We start from the raw sequence: 20,296 nt of genomic DNA on the forward strand, positions 1-20,296 counted from the left end.
ACTCAGAATGCATTCTATTAGCATTGACACTTTTGCCTGAAAAAAAAAAAAAAACAACATCCTACACTGTCTTTTAAGACGCAGTTAAAGCCTTCCTAAATTTCCCTCAAATAAACGTTTTAGTATTCTCCCCTGAACTCTTCACTTTATAGATGTTTCTCTTTTGTATTTATGTTCTATTTTGTATGACAGCTATTTGTGCACACATAAGTTGTGATAGATCTAGAACTTTCCTGAATCAACTTTCTTCTGCCCCAACTTCTCTGATAGTCTCATCTTCCCTGAAACAATTTCCTAGCATCATGCAATCTGATGATATTATTTGATCAAGAGGTCCCATCCCTGTGCAGATGGGTGCCATACCCTAACCACTAAATGACCAAGTATGTTTCCATGTGGGTATGAAGCAAGATAGGTCCAAAAAAGCCAAGTGCCTCTTTAACTTTGTTCCACATTCTAATTGAGTTAGGGCAAAGTAAACTTCTTTTCTTGTTAAATCTTCTCTGACTTGGAGTTGCCTTATTTCATCCCAACACAGAGCTATGCTAACAAATCTCTTTTACCAAATTATAAGCTTTTAAAGTTCATTTATCTTGGTAATTATCAGTGCTTATCAGTCTTTTGTGCATTTAAGCACTTAATAAATATGTACTAAATTTACTTCTGCCAGTTCAAAAGAAATAGATTCTCACCACTCTCGCTATATTTTGGCAGTGGTGTAAAAGTGGAAGAAAAAAGAGACTGGAAACAACAGAATCATAACTGATGAGGAATGCCAATATTTTGGCCCAGGTTGTAGAAATTAGAGTATTGACGGTGTTTATTGTCCTTAACAGCCTAAAAAGAAAGAATAGAGCTTAGCATTTACTAGATTTATCATAGATTATATGTGCACAAATAGCTGTCATATAAAATAGAATATAGATAGAAAAGAGAAACATCTATAAAGTGAAGAGTTAAAATGGCCCAGACTGTTCCCACTTACAAACTCCAACCCCTCCCAGAAGGCACGTCCCCAGGACATGTTTCAAAGCACTTGCTTTACCATAGTTTGTGATACTTGCCACAATGCAAAAACTGCTATTAATAGGAGACTGGGAGACCAATCATTCAACAAAAGAATCCATGAAAGTAATAAAAGAGAAGCTAAATTAGTACTAAACTACCAAAAAATAAAGTAGTATATACAAGGAGATACTGTGGAAAATGAAATGGATATTATTTGAAAATTTACTGGCAAGGGAGGAAATAGTGAAGGAAAAGATGGATTCAAAAATAAAGTTTCATGCCTGGCTGATTAGAAAGGCATACGGTACTTTCAATAGAGACAAGAAAGTTAGAAAGAGAGACAGGTTTTGAAGAGTTTTAGGGGGCATTCCTTGGATCAAAGATGAATCATGGTGCAGTGAAAAGTGCATTGGGTCAAATCCTTCCTCGGTCAAAATCGCCTCTTTTTATGTTTGAGGAAACTAAAGCTCAGATGAGTGTATCTAAGGTTCTCTCAACCACAAAAAAGAGAAGGTTGTAGTAAATGGCTTCTAAGGTTTCTTATATCTCTAAAACTATGATTGTACAGTCCAATGAAACCACTGGTACTCTAGAAATTGTTTGAATCCATAGTTAAAATTAATAGCTTGAGTTCTGATAATGGACTTATCAGCCAAGACTTCTTCCATGAGGCATAAATACATAATCCCACCTATTGAAGAGAAGAATTTGTGTTTTGTTTTTCACTGACAGATTTTGGATAACTATTTTATTCTTTAAGGTCTAGCTCTTAGGGTTCAGTGTTTGTCTTCAAGTACTGTTGCCTCACAGTGGTTGTCTCACTTATCTGAGCTACACAGATTTTGTCTTACTTCTCTTAAATAATTCTGAAACTCATGTTTTACACATAGTAGTGCTTAATTCATGTTTGCTAAATTGAACTGAAACAGTGTTAAGGTCAACATTCTGAGGGCAAAAAAAAAAACAAAGCAATCTTATCTTGTGCCTTATTCACATCCACCATAAGTGCCTGTATTCTTTTTCTAGCCATTAAATCAGGAGAGACTATTTTCATCCATCACCTTAATACTCTACCCCAGATCTATTGACTAAAAAAAGTATTAGTTGGATCCTTGTGTCCTGCCAACCCACTACAAATCATATGTTTATACTCTGTGTCTACTGTGTCTACAAGATAAAGTGTCAGTTATATGGTTGACCTTTCCTCATTTAGACTTGAGCTGGAAAAACAAGTAATTCAATAAGCATTCCAGGTAGACACATACACAAAATGTAGTCCTAGGGAGCCTTAGGTGTTTTGTCATAGACATTCTATACTTTTTTTCCTTCTAACGCTTTTCTTTTACTTTAATTATCAAATGCCTGGTTATTTCATTTCTTAATTATTACCAAGATTTCAAATGAGTAAAAAGACAATTATAAAATGATGCTTCAAACTTTACAATAGTATACATAATGAAAAGCACTGATGTGAAAATACCTTGGTTTCAATCACAGCTTGTAAAAGTACTACCAATATGGTACTGAATAAATCATTTTATCTCTGTAAAACTTTGTGAGTCACTTCCTCTTCAAATGTTAGGTTTGGGCTAGATTATTTGTGCTACCACTTGTAATTGTAAAACCTGTATCATTAATGCTTAGGCAAGGGTAGAGAGAAGGTTAGAATGTTAACTGCATTTTCGGTTGGCTACTGTGCTGTTAGTGTTACTGTGCTTACCAATTTTTCTTTCATCACTTTATAGTTAATAATATATCAAGGATTAAAAACAAATTAATCTTTACATGAGCAAAATTCTATAATTAATCTACCAAGTTGTCTTCTAGAATTCATATAAATCAATGATTCAACCGAATACATGTCCAAAATGCTATCCAAAAGATACCCTATGGGCATGGTAACTCACTGTCCTTTCAATTAATATTGATAATTCCTTCTTCCTTGATTTTTTTTATGTTGTTCTTTCTAATGAAATTCAATTGAAATATCATTTATTTAGCACATGCTTATGTCTTAGCTATGAGTTAAGTTTTTGAGGACATGAAAATAAATTTGAAAAGGAGCCCATTCTAAAGGACATTACAATCTTATATAAAGAAGGCCAGACACATATATAAATAACCATTATATTCAAAAGTGTAATACAGGATTTTCCAAAATTCTTGAGACACATTGAATAAGCACAAAGGATCCATCTAGAAAAATGCTGTGAAATAATAATACATTGGAATTCAAAATATCTTATCAAACAATTATCAATAATATAGTATATGTTAAGTATTGTACTAGGTGTTGGGTAAATTTTGAACTGGAAGGGACCTCAGAAGTTATCTAAACCAAATCCCTGATTTTAGAGAACTGATTAATGTCTATAAAAATTAAGTGATTTGCCTAAGGCATTCAAGTAGTAAGTATCACATTCAAGATTTGAATCCAGTTTCTCTGCCTTCAAATACAATGCCTCCAAAAGCTGATAGTAAGGACAGAAGAGATGAAAGATTTATTATCTGAACAGTTTCTCTGAAAAGGTAGAGGAACAAAGAGACTATGTCCTACCTTTCCTCCCTCCCTGCTTATTTAGATCTTACTGATCCTGCAAAGGCCATCTTAGGTAAACATTCTCCATAACACTTTTTTCCAATATTTCCAGATAACAGTAATGTTCCTATCATCTGCTACCCTTATTACTGATGCCATACATTTGGGCATTTCATCATATCCATCAACGGTAATAAACAAAGTATGCCAGATTTTAAGTGAAAAGATCAGGGTTTGAATTGTCTCTGCCACTTCCTACCTGGGTGTCCTGAGATAAGTACTGTAACCTTTGGGGGCTTTAGTTCTTGCATCTATATGTAGCAGGGTGATAGAGAGAAACCATGTTCAAATGATAAGTCCTCAAATCAACTTGATGCAGGGAGGTACAACTTTGTGTAAAAGAGCATTTCTAATAGAATTCCATAGAGTTGATAAGGAGGACCCATGCATCCTAGCATTTCATTGATAAGACAGAGGGAAAGCCTAAATGATCTCTAATGATAAGGTTTGCCTTGAAGATGTCCAATGACTAAGGAAGGGACAGGGAATAACATACCTGTAGTCTTTAAGAGGAAAATATGAAAAGATAGTCTCTAAGAGACTATAATCTTTAAAACTTCCAGTTCTAGCTGCCTTATTTAATATTTTTATTTCCTTTTCTGAGTACTGCTCAATTCCTGGTCATCCTAAGAAATGGATATTTCTAGTCTTGGGGGGAGGGTTTACTTCTTTTACTTGAGTAATTAATTTGAGAGGTCCTGATTCAAGTCCTCACCAAATAAAGGGAAAAGATTTCCCAAATAGCAGACTTTTCAGAGGAGAATAGAGAATATGCACCATTATTGGCCAAGAGTTCTAGACTTTATAACCCTCCATGATAACTGCTGTGAGTTATTCTGACAACTCAGGCCTAAGGTAAATTTTAACTATCAAATTATCAGTCCCATAAAGAATTTTTAGTTTCCAAGAAAAGGAGAAGTATACAGAATATGAGAATCCTATTAACATTTGAGAAGACCAAAAACATAAGCCTTACCTAAACTTTCTTTTAGAAATTCCCTAGAATTTTATTCTGGAGTTAAAGTCAACATGACCAAGGAGAATGTAACTTTTTAAGGTCAATCATCCAGTATGGAACCTAGTTCATGTGAGTTCAAGAGTTCCTTATGTGAAGTCTTTGAACCATGACAAACATGTAAAAAGAAGGGGTAAAGTTATATATATAAACATAAACTTTGTGGTTCCTTTCAGCTACAAATTTCTGAGTCATACAACTCATTCTTACAATTGTGATTCTTGGAGTTGCTAGATTTGACTTAGCATAGTGTCTGGCACTTAAAAGTGTGAGAAAAGCAGTACTAAAGTATAATCTCAAAAATGACAGAATGATATCTCTTGGAATCCAAGGCAAACTTTTCAACATCACAGTAAAACAATTCTGTGCTTCAATCACTGATGTCAAAGGAGTTGCTCGATCTTATGAATACTTACAACATCTAGAAGTAACACTCTATTCCACCAAAAAAAAAAAAAAAAAAAAAAAAAAAAAAAAAAGTCACATTCATCCTAAGAGATTGAAATGCTAAAGTAGGAAATCAAGAGATAATTGAAATAACAAATCAGTTTGGTCTTAGAGTACAAAATGAAGCAGGACAAACTAATCAACTTGTGTTAAGATAACTCACTGGTGATAGGCAAATCTCTTTTTCAACAAGTTAAAAGGCAACTCTGTACATGGACATCACCACATTGTCAATATAAAAATCAACTTAAAAATATTCTTTGTGATGAAAGGTGAAGAAGCACTATACAATCAGTTAAAACAAGAAGTATGACTTAAATCATGAACTTCTGATTGCAAATTCAGACTTAAATTGAAGAAAATAGAGAGAAACATCAGATAACCTTGGTTTGACCAAATTAACTTTCCTTTTGAATAGGAAGTAGAAGTGATGAATAAATTTTAGGGATTAAATGTGGTAGATAGAGCCTGAAGAACTGTGAACAGAAGTTTTCAATGTTGTACAAGAGGCAGCAACAAAAATCATCCCAAAGAAAAAAGCAAGAAAGTAAAATGGCTATCTGATGAAACTTTACAAATAGCTGAAAAAAGAAGGAAAAGGAAAGAGAAAGATATACCCAAATGAATGCATAAATCCAGAGAACAGCAAGGAGAGATATGAAGGATTTTTAAAATGAATAATACCAAGAAACAGAAGTAAAAGTTTAGGGAGTTCATTTAAAATTCCTGAATTCAAGACTCATATACAAAATGAAAATGCTTGCCTCTTCAAAGTGCCATTATTTTCTTTGACCTTCTGACCTCATTACTCAACTGAAATGCCTCATAAAAAAGTTACCAAGGATCTATTAACTGAAAAATATGATATTTTCCCCACCAGTCTTTATAGTTTTCAATGTAATTGCTGTTTAGATACTGTTGACAAACCTTCCTTCTATTGTCTCTACACTCTGGGTTTTCATGTCCCTGTTCTCTTCTGATTCTTCTCCTGCCTGTATTAGTCACCATTGTGGGCTCATCATCCATGATTAGGACCTATTCTGGATGCTTTTCCATTCTCATCCTATAGTCTCTTGCTGACTTCATCAGTTTCAATAGACTTAATTATATTCTTTATGAAAGTGAAACACAGATCTCTATGTCCAGTTCCAGTTACTTCCTTGATCTTCAGTCCCACATCACTAATTGCCTATTGGACATTTTGAATTAGATGTTCTTGAGACATATTCAGTACAACAGATCCAAAAGAGAACAAAGTTCAAAAAGCAATTAATGCATATGTCATAAATATGATCTCGATAATTGAGAAGGAAATTTCTCTACTAAAACAATTTATGAGAGAAATATAGTTATGTTATTTAAATTTGTCCCTCTACTCTCAAATTATTTTCCATATGCCATGCTTCTTATTTTCATACCTTTTTCTCATACTATTGTTCTCCAACAAATTTATTCCTCTTATATATCATTCCTTCTCCCTCCTTTAATATGCTATGATTCCTTTAGCAATATGCTATTGTTCTTCATTCTTCATGAAGTTTCTCTTCATGAATGATCTTTCTTGGCCAAAATGATCTTTCTTCTCCTTTGTGTTCATATGGTATTCTTTATGCACGAAATACCACACAATTCCATTATCATCAGCTAGATGGTACAAGATCCAGGCCTAGAATCCAGAAGATATGAGTTCAAAACTGGCTTCTGATACTACTTGTGTAACTCTGGGCAAATCATTTAACTTTTATTTGCCTCAGTTTCCTCAACTGGTGGGCGAAGAATATAATAACACCCATCTCTCAGGGTTGTTGTGAAAATCAAAGGAAAAAATATTTGTAAAAGCATTTAGTATAGTACCCTGTACAAAACAGGTACTTATTAAGTCTTTCCCTCCATCTTTCTCCCTTCCTTATTTCCATTAAGTAATGGAGTAAGAAGTCAGGTTTCAAAGACCTGAAAATAGAGCTTCTAATTTTAATTTTGATTTTTTTTGTGTAAGAAACAAAGTTCAGGAATAATGATGACTTTTTTATAATGAGACATCTCTCACATCTGTTAGACTGTAGATATGTATATTTCTCAGTGACATAGTACTTACTTTGTCTTCATTTCAGAATGGTGTCTTCTTTGTTTTCTCTTTGTTTCTTTTGCAAACTTAACTCTAGGCCCAGGGTCCTCCATTTGGAAAGTTGGTAGCTTTAGACAGTCCTATGTCTCTACTTTCTGACACTGCCAATAAAGCTTTCTCAAAAGAGAAAAAAATGGGAGAACAGTAACAGTGAAACTAATAGCAGCTCTATTTGTGGAACTTTGTTATTAAAAAAACTTCATAGGTTCTATGATTTTTTGAAAAGAACTTTCTTTTTCTGAAATATGATCGTGTCATATTTATTTTAAAGGGATGGCTATGAATCATAGTAAATGAACATTTAGTTTTTCCATTTATGTTGGAATAAAATATTAAAGCTGTTGTTCAGTTATCATTCATAGTTTTCAGTCATCTCCGGTTCTTTATCACCCCATTAGGGGTTTTCTTGGTAAAGATACCGGAGTGGTTTGCCACTTCCTTCTCTAGTTCATTTTACAGATGAGGAAAATGAGCAAACATGGTTAAATGATTTGCCCAGCATCACACCACTAGCAAGTTTTCTGAGGTCAGATTTGAACCTAGGAAGATGAGCCCAGAATTCTATCAACTTCATCACCTAGCAATCTTAATACACTAAGGTACTGATCTCAAACTATTGAAAATATTTTCATTTGAAACATATGCTGCTTTTCTTCTTTAGTGATTCTATTGTGCTAATATGCTGTAATCAGTACTGCTTCATTTACTTCATTTGGAAAAGCAACAAGATGGGTTTATAATTATCTGTGAATGATTTTAACTGAGTTATGATTACTTTGCTACATGGGTTGCAAAAAAAAGTAATAAAGTATCTTCATTACTGCTTATACTGAAAAAAAAAACACAGACTATAACAACTTTTCAGATCTTAGAGCTATATTCAGCACATTGTTTTTGGAACTAGCATACCAAGAATCATAAATCATAGGCAGAGTATTCTATTACCTTGTCTTCTATTATACCTTTGTTTTCTGGGTTCTATCAATCCATCAATAAACATTTATTAAACACCTTTTATATGGCTACTATGCTAAACACTGAGAGGGATACAAATACAAAAAAACCCCACATTTTTTGCCCTCAATAAGTTTACAATCTAATATAGGAAAACAATACAAAGAAGGGAGTTAAACAGCCTACGGCAGGGGCTAGGAAGGAAAATGAAGGGCAGACAGGTGAAAATGAAGAGAAGTTTTGCAGTTTCACTCCACATTTTCAAAATGACAAAATTGATTTTTAAAATGGCACCTTTCAATACTGGAGGAAGAAAACATCTAAATATTTAGTTAATGCAGAGGTAAATAGTTCAACTTTTTGATGTAGATATTCATAATTATATGCCTTCACAAAAACTGACTAACCTATCTATACCCTTTGACATAATAATCATACTACTGGACATAAACTCTAACGGGATCAAAAACAGGAAAAAAGTACACCCCATTGAGCACATGCAGATTGTCACACAAGCATTATGGAAGGAAAAGATTACTACGGCAGAAATTGGTATAGATTGTCAGAAGTCAGTAATAAAAAATTTTTGTATATTTTTATTTCAATTTTTTATTATGAGAAAGGAGATTATGACTAGAAATGACTATGCTATAAAAATAAATTACCTTAAGCTTATTTTCAAAAATACAATGAATTAATTTGACTCAAAAAATAGCTCTAAACTAAAAAAGGCATAATATCTATGTTTTACTAAATCACATTAATTACTCAATAAGCAGAGATTTAAGGGAGAAACTAGCCTTTCCACAGAAACTACAAATGTTTGGGGGAAAAATAAAGTGAAAGATAAAACAAATGAAGAAAAAAGAAAAGCAAGGCACAATAGCCTAAGAAAGTTTCTTAAGTATTCTTAAGTAATTCAATAATTAAGTATTAAGTGATACAGTGGATAGAATTCTGGGCCTGGAGTTAAGACGACCTGAATTCAAATCCAGCCTCAGACACTTATTAGTTCTGTAATCTTAGGCAAATCATTTAATCTCTGTTTGCCTCAGTTTCCTCAATTGTAAAAAGGGGATAATAATGGAACCTAACTTTCAGAGTTGTTGTAAAGGTTAAATGAGATACTTACTTTAAAAATCATTTAACATAGTATCTGGCACATATTAGATTTTATATAAAGATATTATATATCTTTCCTTCCTTTGGATTGCTCCTTACAAAATTATGAAATGGGTGAACAAATAATGGTATATGAAAATAAAAGAGCATTGTTATTCATAAGAAATAAGGAAAAAAGACTATTTCAGAGAATACTGAATAGAATTAACTGAATCAGAGGGAAATGAGTAGAACCAATAGAACAGATTATACATGTTCATAAAGACTGAAAGAATTAAGAACTCTGATCAATGATCAACCATATCTCCAGAGGAGATTCTATCCTGAAACATATTACCAACTTCCTGACAAAGAGAAGATAGGCAAACAGTGCAAAAAGAGACATTTGGGATGGGGGTGGGAAGAGAAGAAGCCATTCTGAATATGTTATACCTGACATTACTTATTTGTTGCAAAGATTTGCTTTTCCTCTTTCTCTAGGATTTTGATTACAGGAAATAGTGAAGGAAAAAAGAGGGACATTTTTATATTTTTAAACATACAAAAAGATCAGTTCAGAAAGAAGCATAGATAAACAGAAAAATTTTTGAAAGTAATATATTGAATTTATTATATACTGTTTTGAAGAAAATTATATTAGAGATTTATGGTTTCAAAGAGACCTCTCTTTCTCTTGCTGTGTATGTAACTGGTGTCTCTTTTTATGTGTTAAATCAAAACAAAAGAGATTTTGAAAAATCTTGTGCACAAGGATGTGGTAGATTTTGAATCAAAAAAATATGGATTCGGATCTTTATCAGCAATACTTATTAGCTATATGACCATGGGCAAATAATTTAACCTCAGTTTTTTTAGCTGAAAACTGAAGAAAAATGTTCGTAGTGTCCTTCTTATAGAGCTGTTGTAGGGCTTAAATAGCATATAATTATTTATGAGCACTTTCCAAACATTATTACTACTAATAATAACAAATATGTCACTGCATGATCTCCAATATAATAACATATATGAAAGTCTTATCTGTTCTCCTTTCAGAGCTTCCACAAAAAATGTCCTTGATTGTTCTGAAGATGTTTCCCATAAAAAGTATGGCAATGAGTTTAAAAATCAGAAGAACAAAACTACTTCATATATATTGAACACCCTAAATATAAAAGGTATTCTCTGCCAGATTAAGAGAAAAAATATCTTTATTGAAGAGAAAACAAGAGTAGAGATGAAAGAGAAGAGATAGAGAAAAAACTGAATTGATGAAGCAGAAGTAAGAAGGAAAGAAAGAAGCCAATAAGGGGGGGGGGGGGAAGCAAATAAAGAAGATACAACATCCTGTATCTTAAGGAATTTCGTTGTCTCACATTGCAACGGTGGGAGGGAGGGGAGGGCTGCAGAGGGCTTTAAAACTTTCTTTGTGGCTCACTTATACTTTAGGCACATCAAACTAGACACTTACCAGAATCATTATTTGTTTCTGGTAAGATCACTCACAGGAAGGGTAGAAAAAGATGTAGTGGTGGAAAAATGCAGAACTCTCTCAATGTCATTTAAAAAGTAACAACAAAAATCGAAAGCCTCAGGACACCAAAATAAACCATCTGCACAAAAGTTCATTATTTCTTAAAGAGAGGAAATTGAGTCTAGATTTTGGAATTAGTGAACTGTGCAAAGCCAACAGAGCTACATGGTCAGTTGCAAGCTAGGAGGCAAAAGGTTTAATGCATACTTTATAAACAATGAAGCTTCTCCTCATCTGTATTAACATTTCTATCCCTGGTAAATTCAAACCATTTAATAAAGCATAAAACCACATTCATTGCTTCTATTCGGGTGGAGTTAAAGAAGCATTTAGACAACAAAAACAATAAAAGAAATAGGCGACAACGATTTACCTCTCAAGAAATCAAATGTAATATCCTGGCCAGTTCATTTCTGCTCTATCCAATAAAGAGAAGTTTTAAAAATCATGTCAAAATAGCATCCAGCCCAATAATCTATTTCTATATGCTAAAAGTGACAAATTTCCATGAAAAGAAAATTCCACAGAATCCCATATAAAATGCATTTTAAATTTAGGAATTCAATGTAACAAATAGTTATTAAGTTTCCTTCATGTACACAGAACTGCCATAAGCAAAGTCAGATAAGACATTATTCTAGTCATCATTGAATAGTTAGTTCTTCAAAGAACTTATGTCATTTATTCAATAACAAAGGCCAGAGAGCTTGAGCATTGTAAAGTAAATCACAAAAAGAGAACATATAATTATCAATTCACCAGTTCTGCCAATCCTCAACCTTAGATCATTTTTGCCAACTCCTCATATTTGCTCCTACACACATGCTGCTGAGAACATGGAATAAACAAAGCAATTATTCTTATTAGGTCTATTACAAATTTATGTTATACAACGATGAGTAGGGTCTAACTTCTGCTAGATAATCCTTCTATACCTCTCTTATCAATTACCTATTTCACTGTTTCCAGTGGTTCTTCCAAATGTTTTCATTCCTCCTCAATCCTCTTGTGGCTTTCCTTTTCTTCACACTCTCAGCTGAGAAATTTCTCATATTTTACAAGAAAAAAATTGAGGCCATTTATTATAATATTCTTCTTCCTCATATATCTCTTCCTTCATCCTTATTTCACATGATGCAGGTGACCTTATCTTACCAAGGCTAATCCCTCTACCTGCTCAAATAATCACATTCCATCATGTCTCTTCCAACAGATTGTCCCTTCTGTCCCCTATTTTCTATTCTTTTTAATCTGTCTCTGACTACTGATTGATTTATTCTACTTATTTTGCTTATTTACATACTCATGTCTCTTTTATTCTCAACAAAACTCTCACTTGATCCTTCTACACCTGATAACTTTCATCCTTTATGTCTCTGCCATTTATGGCTAAACTTGAAAAGGTCATCTACATAGATTCTTCCATTTTCTCTTTCTTTACTCTCTTCATAAAGCTTTGGAATCAGCTTCTGATCTCATTGATCTACCAAAACTGTTCTCTCCAAAATTACCAATGATTTCTTAGTTGCCAAATCCACTGTCCTTTTCTCAATCTTCATTCTCTTTGATCTCTCCTCTTGAACCTTTGACATTGTTGACTACTCTCTTCTCCTTGATGCTCTCTAGGTTTTCAAGGAAGCACTCTTTCCTGGTTCTCCTGTCTACCTGACTGTTCCCTCTTAATATTCTTTGTTGAATCTTAACATAGATCACAATCTCTTAACCACAGGTATCCCACAAGGTTTTGTCACAGGACCTCTTCTCTTCTCCCTCGTCACTACTTCACTTGATGAGCTAATCAGCTTCCATGAACTTAATTACTTTTTCTATCCCATTGATTCTTAAATCTACCAATCCTACCCTAACCTCTCTGCTGACCTACAATCTCGCATCTCCAGCTGCCTTTCAGATATCTCAAATTAGATACCTAGGAAACATATTTAAACACAATATGTCCAAAGCTTATTTTTATCTTCCCACCACTTTCCCTTTTACTTAGAGGGCAATGCTAATTTCCTGGTCCCTCAGCTTCCCAACTAAGGTGTCACCCTTGACTTTTTGCTCTCTCTCATCCTCCAAATCCACTCTATTGCTATTCCATGTCATTTTTACCTTTGCAGCATCTCTTGAATACATTTGTCTTCGACTGACTATTGTATTGATTATCTAAGAAACCAAAGGAAAGAAGAATTACCTGATGGGCCAGAATATAGATATTATGTCCAACATCTTTTGGTGAAATGCCATCATCTCCATGATCATCTTCATGGTCACATTCTACACCCTGATTATAGGCATTCTTCATGACATCCACCTTTCAAGGAAATCAATCTTGTTAATAAATATACTGGAAAGTAATATAAAATAAAATTTATTTTAAATCGCTTGCAAGGAATGATCCAAATTTAAATTCAGAAAGTTTCTTGAGGTTCAAAAAAATTTTTTAAATCTAATATAAAAAATTACCATTGAGATAATTTTTGTTTAAATAATCGATATATCTTTCGTTGAACTTTGTTTCTTGAACATTTAAAAATTTGTTCTGACTTTGGGTTTAATAATAGGAAAAATTCCAAAACAACAAAACCAAAACACAAATAAAGAGAATTTTGAACCTAACTACTGGTCCTCTCCAGGCTCCATTCTTGACTCTGGACTTTCTCTAATATGTCAGAGAAGCCTCCTCATCCTAGAAAGTTCATCCTGAAGTTCACTTCACCTCAGGATTTCTTACATTGGAAGTAAACTCAGTTCTAGTAACTTCTTTGTCTGATTGACTATTTCCTCCTAGAGCCTCTTTTTTTAAGGAAAACATTGTTTTCAATTTTCTCCAAATTCTACTCCAAATGGATTTTCTTTACCATATCTTCACATTATAGAGGAAGAGTGCTTCTTCTTTCCCTTCTCCTTTCAGCTTTCTTTTTTTTAAATTTCCTTCTACCATTAGAATGTAAGTTCCTTGAGAACAGGAATCATCTTTATCCTGATAATATATTCTCAGACATTAGTAAAGTTCCTAGCACAAAGTAAATGTTTAATAAATGTTTGTTGACTTGACTTCATTAATGATGCAGAAACAAGTCACAACTCTGCCCACTTCAAATACTAAAAACCATTTTTAACCTATAAGGAAACAGTATAGCTATTGCTCATATCTAGTCCTATTACAGGAAGGTTCTAGTTGACTATAAATAAGAGCAAATGTGTTAGAGGAAAAGAGAAGAGAATAAATAACTATATATCACACTATGTGGGAAACACTGTGCTAAGTACTTTTTACAAATATTTTATCATTTGATTCTCGTAACAACTCAGCAAGATAGGTTATGTTATCGTTATGGCAAAAATTAAATGACTTAGCCAAGGTTACACAATTATAGTAAGTATGTGAAGACAGGTTTAAACTCAGGTCTTCCTGATTCCAGACTTAGCCTGGAGACTTAATATACTTAGTGTCACTAAATTCTAATGATTTATAATGATATTTATTCCTAATATATCAGAAGTCCATTTAATATATCAGAAAGAAATATTCTCTTTTAGCAAGTCAGAGGAAAGATTTTCTTCCAGCAGTAAAAAGCCAAAGAATAATAAATAGGTCATTTGACCTGCATGACTATTCTAGGATACCTCTCAATAATTGAGTCCCACATAACAAATATTTAAGTACCAACAATGTGCAAAACCATTGTTCTAGAAACTGAAATACAATAAAGATTAAATAGGGCAATTTGCCATCAAGAAATACTTCTTGATATATAATCTTGATATATAATCTAGTAGAAAAGTATGATTTGTACAAAAACAACTCTAATACCTTTTCAGAGAATTATCATTTCATCAGTATAGATATCTTCAGTTCCCCAATAACACACTGCAACTCTTCCATGCCTTAGGAAAAATTTTTCACAAATTCCTGTGGGTAGTTATAAGTTTCCCTGTATTCACTTTGATGTTCTAATGACAAAGACAATCATTTTGTATCCATGTCAGGATTTGTGATAGGCTGGAATTAGTTTTAAGAACTAGGTTGCTCTAATGATGCACACTTCAATTTGTCTTATAGTTTAACTGGATCTTCTTTTTATTTTTTTTAACAAAAACTATACAAATGCAATATATTTGAGAGTACAAATATTTCTGATATTCTCAAAAACCCTGCTAATATCAAATTCAGGTAACAACTTTTTTTCTGACAAAAAAGAACCAGAAGACAAGTAAGTAGCATATGATAATTTAGCTAGAAAACTATATAAAAAGGCACATATGATTAATAAAAATAATGAAGATATAAAGGCTGAAATCATGAATGCTTAAAAAATGTTTTGCACAAATTAGTACACTTCAGACATAATATAGCATTGAATTGGACAGCACCATTAAATTGAGTAAATAGTCCTTCCAAAACCTTCCGTTGGTTTTTAAAACCATTCCTTTTACCCCAATTAAGATTAAAATGGATATTCAAAAGTTTTCTTACCAATTCCTTTGGTCTCATGTTAAAAAGAATCCTCTCAGCATTCTCACTGTCATGTCTGCTTTCCATAATTGCCAGCAAAAGTTTAGAAGCATTGTTCTAGAGATACAGAACAAGTGAAAACAATTTTAAAACTATTTGAAGGTAGGGCAGCTAGTTGGTGCAGTGGATAGAGTACCAGCCCTGAAGTCAGGAGACCCGAGTTCAAATGTGGTTACAGACACTTAACACTTCCTAGCTGTGTGACCCTGAGCAAGTCACTTAACCCCAACTGCCTCAGCAATATATATATATATATATATATATATATATATATATATATATATATATATATATATTTGAAGGTTTAATGATTCTCTGAAATTGTTTTCATTGAGATTATAGAGAACAATATTTTTTTTCTGAATGTTAAACTGCACATTTCTTTTATCTTACTTGCATTTTTAAATATCAATTTTCATATTAGTGACAATACAAAGTAAAAGTGATAAACTGGGATATATTATAAAGGATATTTTAAATATTGAAAAATGTGATTGTATAATGGCTTTGTATAAAGCATACACGTGAAATTCTTTTTCTTTTATAATGCTATTTTCTAAGTAGTAGCATTTGTGACTCCTTTTTATTATGACAAAATTAATAGGTAATTATAAAGTGTTTTATGGAAAAGATATATAAAGTGGCCTTTTTAAAACTTTTTTAAAAGTTAGCCATAATTATATATAGATAGATACATGTGTGTGCATATATGTGCATATAATATATTCATTAGTCTTCTAATTCCTGAATTGATGGAGTAGAAAATAAAATAAATCACTATTGTTAACATGGTTGTCTTCAGCAGTTACCACAGATATTAAATAATTTTGAAACTTTAGTTAAAAACAGGCAATGAGTTTACCTAATAAACATTGAAATAGCACTTACATTTCTTTTTTTTACATATTTGTTTATGGTGCCTTATGAATCAAACATACTATTTGGAAATTTCAGAATGTAGCAGGTAATCATAGTTCTCTGGAAACTAACTGAGAGAAATAAATCACTAGGAAATTAAGGAAAATAACAAAAATGTGTTAACATACATTTCCCTAAATCCCCAAATTTCCTTTTTTCTTCCCATCTTGTATCCTTTTTTTTTTTTTTTTTTTTTTTCCCATACTGCCGGCTAGTCATGGATGGTCACTTTGTATTCACTGTTTAGTGCTTATTGTGATTTCTACTGTGGCCATATCCCAAGTAGGAAATATCAAAAGACAAGATGGAACAGATCCTGGAAAGCTGTGAGATCTGTGAGGCAGTATAGAACCCAACATTTCTACGACCAGACAGGCCACTGTTCTCAGTGTTACAGAAGAAAACAGACTGTCAGCAGCTAAAATCTTAGCTGATAGTGATATCAGCTGAAAGACCAAACCAAACTACCTGAGGCTTTTCCTCTTTTCTGATTGTTTGTAGAGTTGTTGCTACAGCATAGTAAAAGAGCCATTCCTCCTAAACCTTTAATCACCCAGGAGAAACAGGAGAGAAGAAGGAAGTGAGGAGGCAAAGAAATTTCTTCAGTTTTGTTATGCAAAAATTCCTTTAAATTTGTTTCCTTTGCTGTGTTCTTTAATAAACCATGTAGCCGCTAAGAAGTCAATCACCTATGTCTTATGAATGAAACTGGTCAATGCAGAGTAAGACATTTCCCAAGGATAAGGCAAGAGCCTTACCAAGGGATAGGGAGCAACAAATAAGAAAGTCATACAGAAATAGTTTTTAATTCTCATATTTCAGAATAACATTTCGTTCCTTTTTTCCTAAACTACATTTTAAATCCAGCTAGCAAAGGCAATTAAACTGACAGAGCTGTATCCATATGGGAAGGCATAATCTATGACTTGCAAGCAGCACCCTCTGGTGAGCAGTGAGAGAAAAGCATTCTTTGGTAAAACTTGCACATGCACATACTAAGATATTTTCTGATAAAATTTAACTGATGATATACACATAGTGCCTCTGGGTGGATAAATTAAACATTATATTCCCTTACCAGTTGATAGCCTTTTTTTCAACAGCAGAAGAAAACAGGGCTACAAGGAAAGTATGGACTGATATTGTAACACCTTAAATGCCATTTGGGACATTTCCCATCAAATACACAAAAAACTAATGAAGAAGTCACTTTTTCAATAATATGAACTATTTTATACTATATTAAAATTGCAAATAAAAACAAGGTGAGTAAAACAATCCTATAAAAATTTCATAATTGATATAAACATTCCAACCCATGCACAATCTTGATTGGAAACTTAAAGAAATATGTGTAAATTGTCTTTAAACTGTTTCTATAAATCACTAAAGGTGATTTTAAAGGTGGAAAAAAACTTTCCAGTCCATTTTTACTGTGCAAATTTATCTTATGTTACCCACCTCTACATCCCTGAAATAGAAAAAGCCTTTTTACTTAAAACTTTTATTTTTAATAAATTGCATTCATTCAGATCATTTCTGTGTTTAAGTTTGGACCAATTGCCTTATGCAAGATCATACAATGTCAATGAAAATAAAAGTAAGAATAATAATCTATGAGGAAGAGTTCATGTGTTTGAGTCATTTCTGTAAGTAAGGATAATGATCTATGCATATTCCTTGTGACCAATGGCATGAAGGTCAGCGTCTAAAGGTGTCAGTTGTGGCATGGAAAGGACTGAAGTCATCTGTCCTCCATAAAAAAGATGGAGAGGGAAAAGTACAACATTCAAAATCAGAACACTTATGCTCTGTCATCTGTGTTGCTACCTTGGATTCCAGAAAGAGCAGTTTATCTTCTTTTCTGAATTTTTAGTTCCTGACTATAAAACATGAATAATGACACGTACTATTTACCTCAAAGATTTTTATGAAGAAAATACTTTATAAACTGCAGGATGAAAGTGAGGTATTATTGTTATTATTAATTTCATGATAATAAATCAAACCATATAATTATGAATGCTAACAAACAAAATACAGACCATAAAAAGAATAATATGGAATATTATTGTGAAGTTTTCTGAAAATTATTTCAAATATCAACTTTTAAATATTACACAAATATACATAGGACCTGTGATTTTTGTCCAAAGAGTGGGAGCTTTCCACCAAGGCCATTATAAATTGTTATTTGAGGTACATGATACTAAGTGACTTGTCTAGGCTTATTGTTGGTAATTATTAGAGGAAGGATTTTAAACCAAGCATTCCCAACTCCAGGAATAAAACATCTATATTTAAATAAATTTGAGCTTATAACACAATTATAAAAAATAATTATACATTAAGCTATCTAAGGATGAAAAATCTCAGAAATAAATATTATGAGGCAAAATGTGGGTGGGGGGGTCATGCTAACATATGGTATTGCTACTACTTTAGAGTATTTTAATATGATTGCCTATGAAATGCTAAACATTTATAAATATAAAAATATAAATCAAGTATTAAACATTTCTTGCCTCACAAGTCCATATCTCAGTAAATATAATATGTATAAATAACCTTTAAAAACTATTTTTAAAAGTATTTACTCTATGTGGAAAATCATATTTTATAAATTATAAATTGATTCTAAAAACTTTTTACTGTAAGTTTATTTTACATAATATGTATTTTCCTGAAAAATTGTACCTGAACTGATTTTTTGATATAGTTACTCCTATATGTCATTTTATACTGATATATTTTGTCAGTATTTCACAAAAATTCTTCTTCAAGATATCATCATAATATGAAAGTAATTTTTATTTATGAAAAGTTTTACTAATGAAATACAAACTGTCAATATTTGGAATGTCACCCCAATTATAGATTACATATATTATGTATGTAGTCTGAGGACTAACTATAAAATTAAAAGAGGTTTACTTTAAGAAGGCAGACCAACAGATTATAAATTTTTTCAGTCACAATACCTCCTAAAATTTTTTTATTAAAGCATGGAAGGGATATGATCAATATTAGTGATTTATTAATGCAAGCAACACTCTACGAAGTACTGAAATATTATTTAGTGTTTTCTCTGTTACATGATAACTAAAATATTTAAAGGCATGGTGTTGTTGAAATATACAATATGAGGAAGTATAAAACCAATGTCTATGTTTTCTTAATACACTTTAAAGTGAAATGTAAAACTTCTCCTGAGAATCTAAGTTGAGTTGCATGTTACATAGGTAGAAGCTACCAATTAATTAAATTATAGTCAAGGATATGAGTTCAATCTTTCAATGAATTAACTTCAGCCTATTCCTTAATCATAGAATTAATGAATTAAAGTTGGAAAGAACATCTAATCTTAACCCCTCATTTGTCACAAGAGGAAATGAAGACTAAGAAAGGCTAGATACCTTTCTCAAAGTCTAGTAGGTAGCACTATTAGACTTGGATTCAAATCTAAATCTTCTAACTTCAAATTAATTATTTCTTACACAATAAATATGCTTTATTACTGAGAATGAGCAGTTAATAGAGTTTAAAGGTTTGTTAAAATTCTCCAGTTTTACAGATGGAGAAGAAAGATGAAGGGACTTTTCAAAATAAGAATATGTTGGTGGTCCTCTACATGATTTTTATCATGTAGAGGAAATTATATTCAAACCCTGGCTTCTTTGGTGCTCTTTCAATCATGCACCCTCAAATCATGCTCCTCTAGTTAAATCACAAAAGTGTGCTTTTTGTTGTTATTCATTCATTTTAAGTTATTCAGACATCTTCAGTTGTATCTGATTCTTTATGACCCCATTTGGAGTTTTCTTGGCAATAGTGTGCCATTCCTTTTTCCAGCTTATTTTACAGATGAGGAAACAGAGGCAAAAAGGGTTAAGTGATTTGCCCAGGGTTCCATATCTAATAAATATATAAAATAAATATACAAAAATCAAATTTGAACTAAAAAAGATATCTTCCATCTGACTCCAGACATGGCTGCCCTAAAGTATGTATACCTTATTTTAAATTCATCACTTTTATTATATGGAAAAGTTTCCTACTTAAAGGTTAGCAAAGTT

The 20,296-nt window shown here is 32.3% G+C and overlaps 1 protein-coding gene across 1 annotated transcript in view; it reads right to left on the minus strand.

The window, feature by feature from the left end:
• Positions 1-20,296, minus strand: part of ITPR2 (inositol 1,4,5-trisphosphate receptor type 2) — a 503,649-nt gene that overhangs the window by 124,030 nt on the left and 359,323 nt on the right. Inside the window, exons 44-45 of the mRNA XM_031938487.1 lie at positions 15,264-15,359; positions 12,978-13,097 (exon numbers count right to left, since the gene is read on the minus strand). Of these exons, the coding sequence (XP_031794347.1) occupies positions 12,978-13,097; positions 15,264-15,359 (216 nt within the window). The remainder of the gene's footprint in view (positions 1-12,977; positions 13,098-15,263; positions 15,360-20,296) is intronic.

The sequence above is a fragment of the Sarcophilus harrisii genome, chromosome 5, assembly GCF_902635505.1.
Source record: "Sarcophilus harrisii chromosome 5, mSarHar1.11, whole genome shotgun sequence".
In the NCBI taxonomy this organism is placed as follows: Eukaryota; Metazoa; Chordata; class Mammalia; order Dasyuromorphia; family Dasyuridae; genus Sarcophilus; species Sarcophilus harrisii.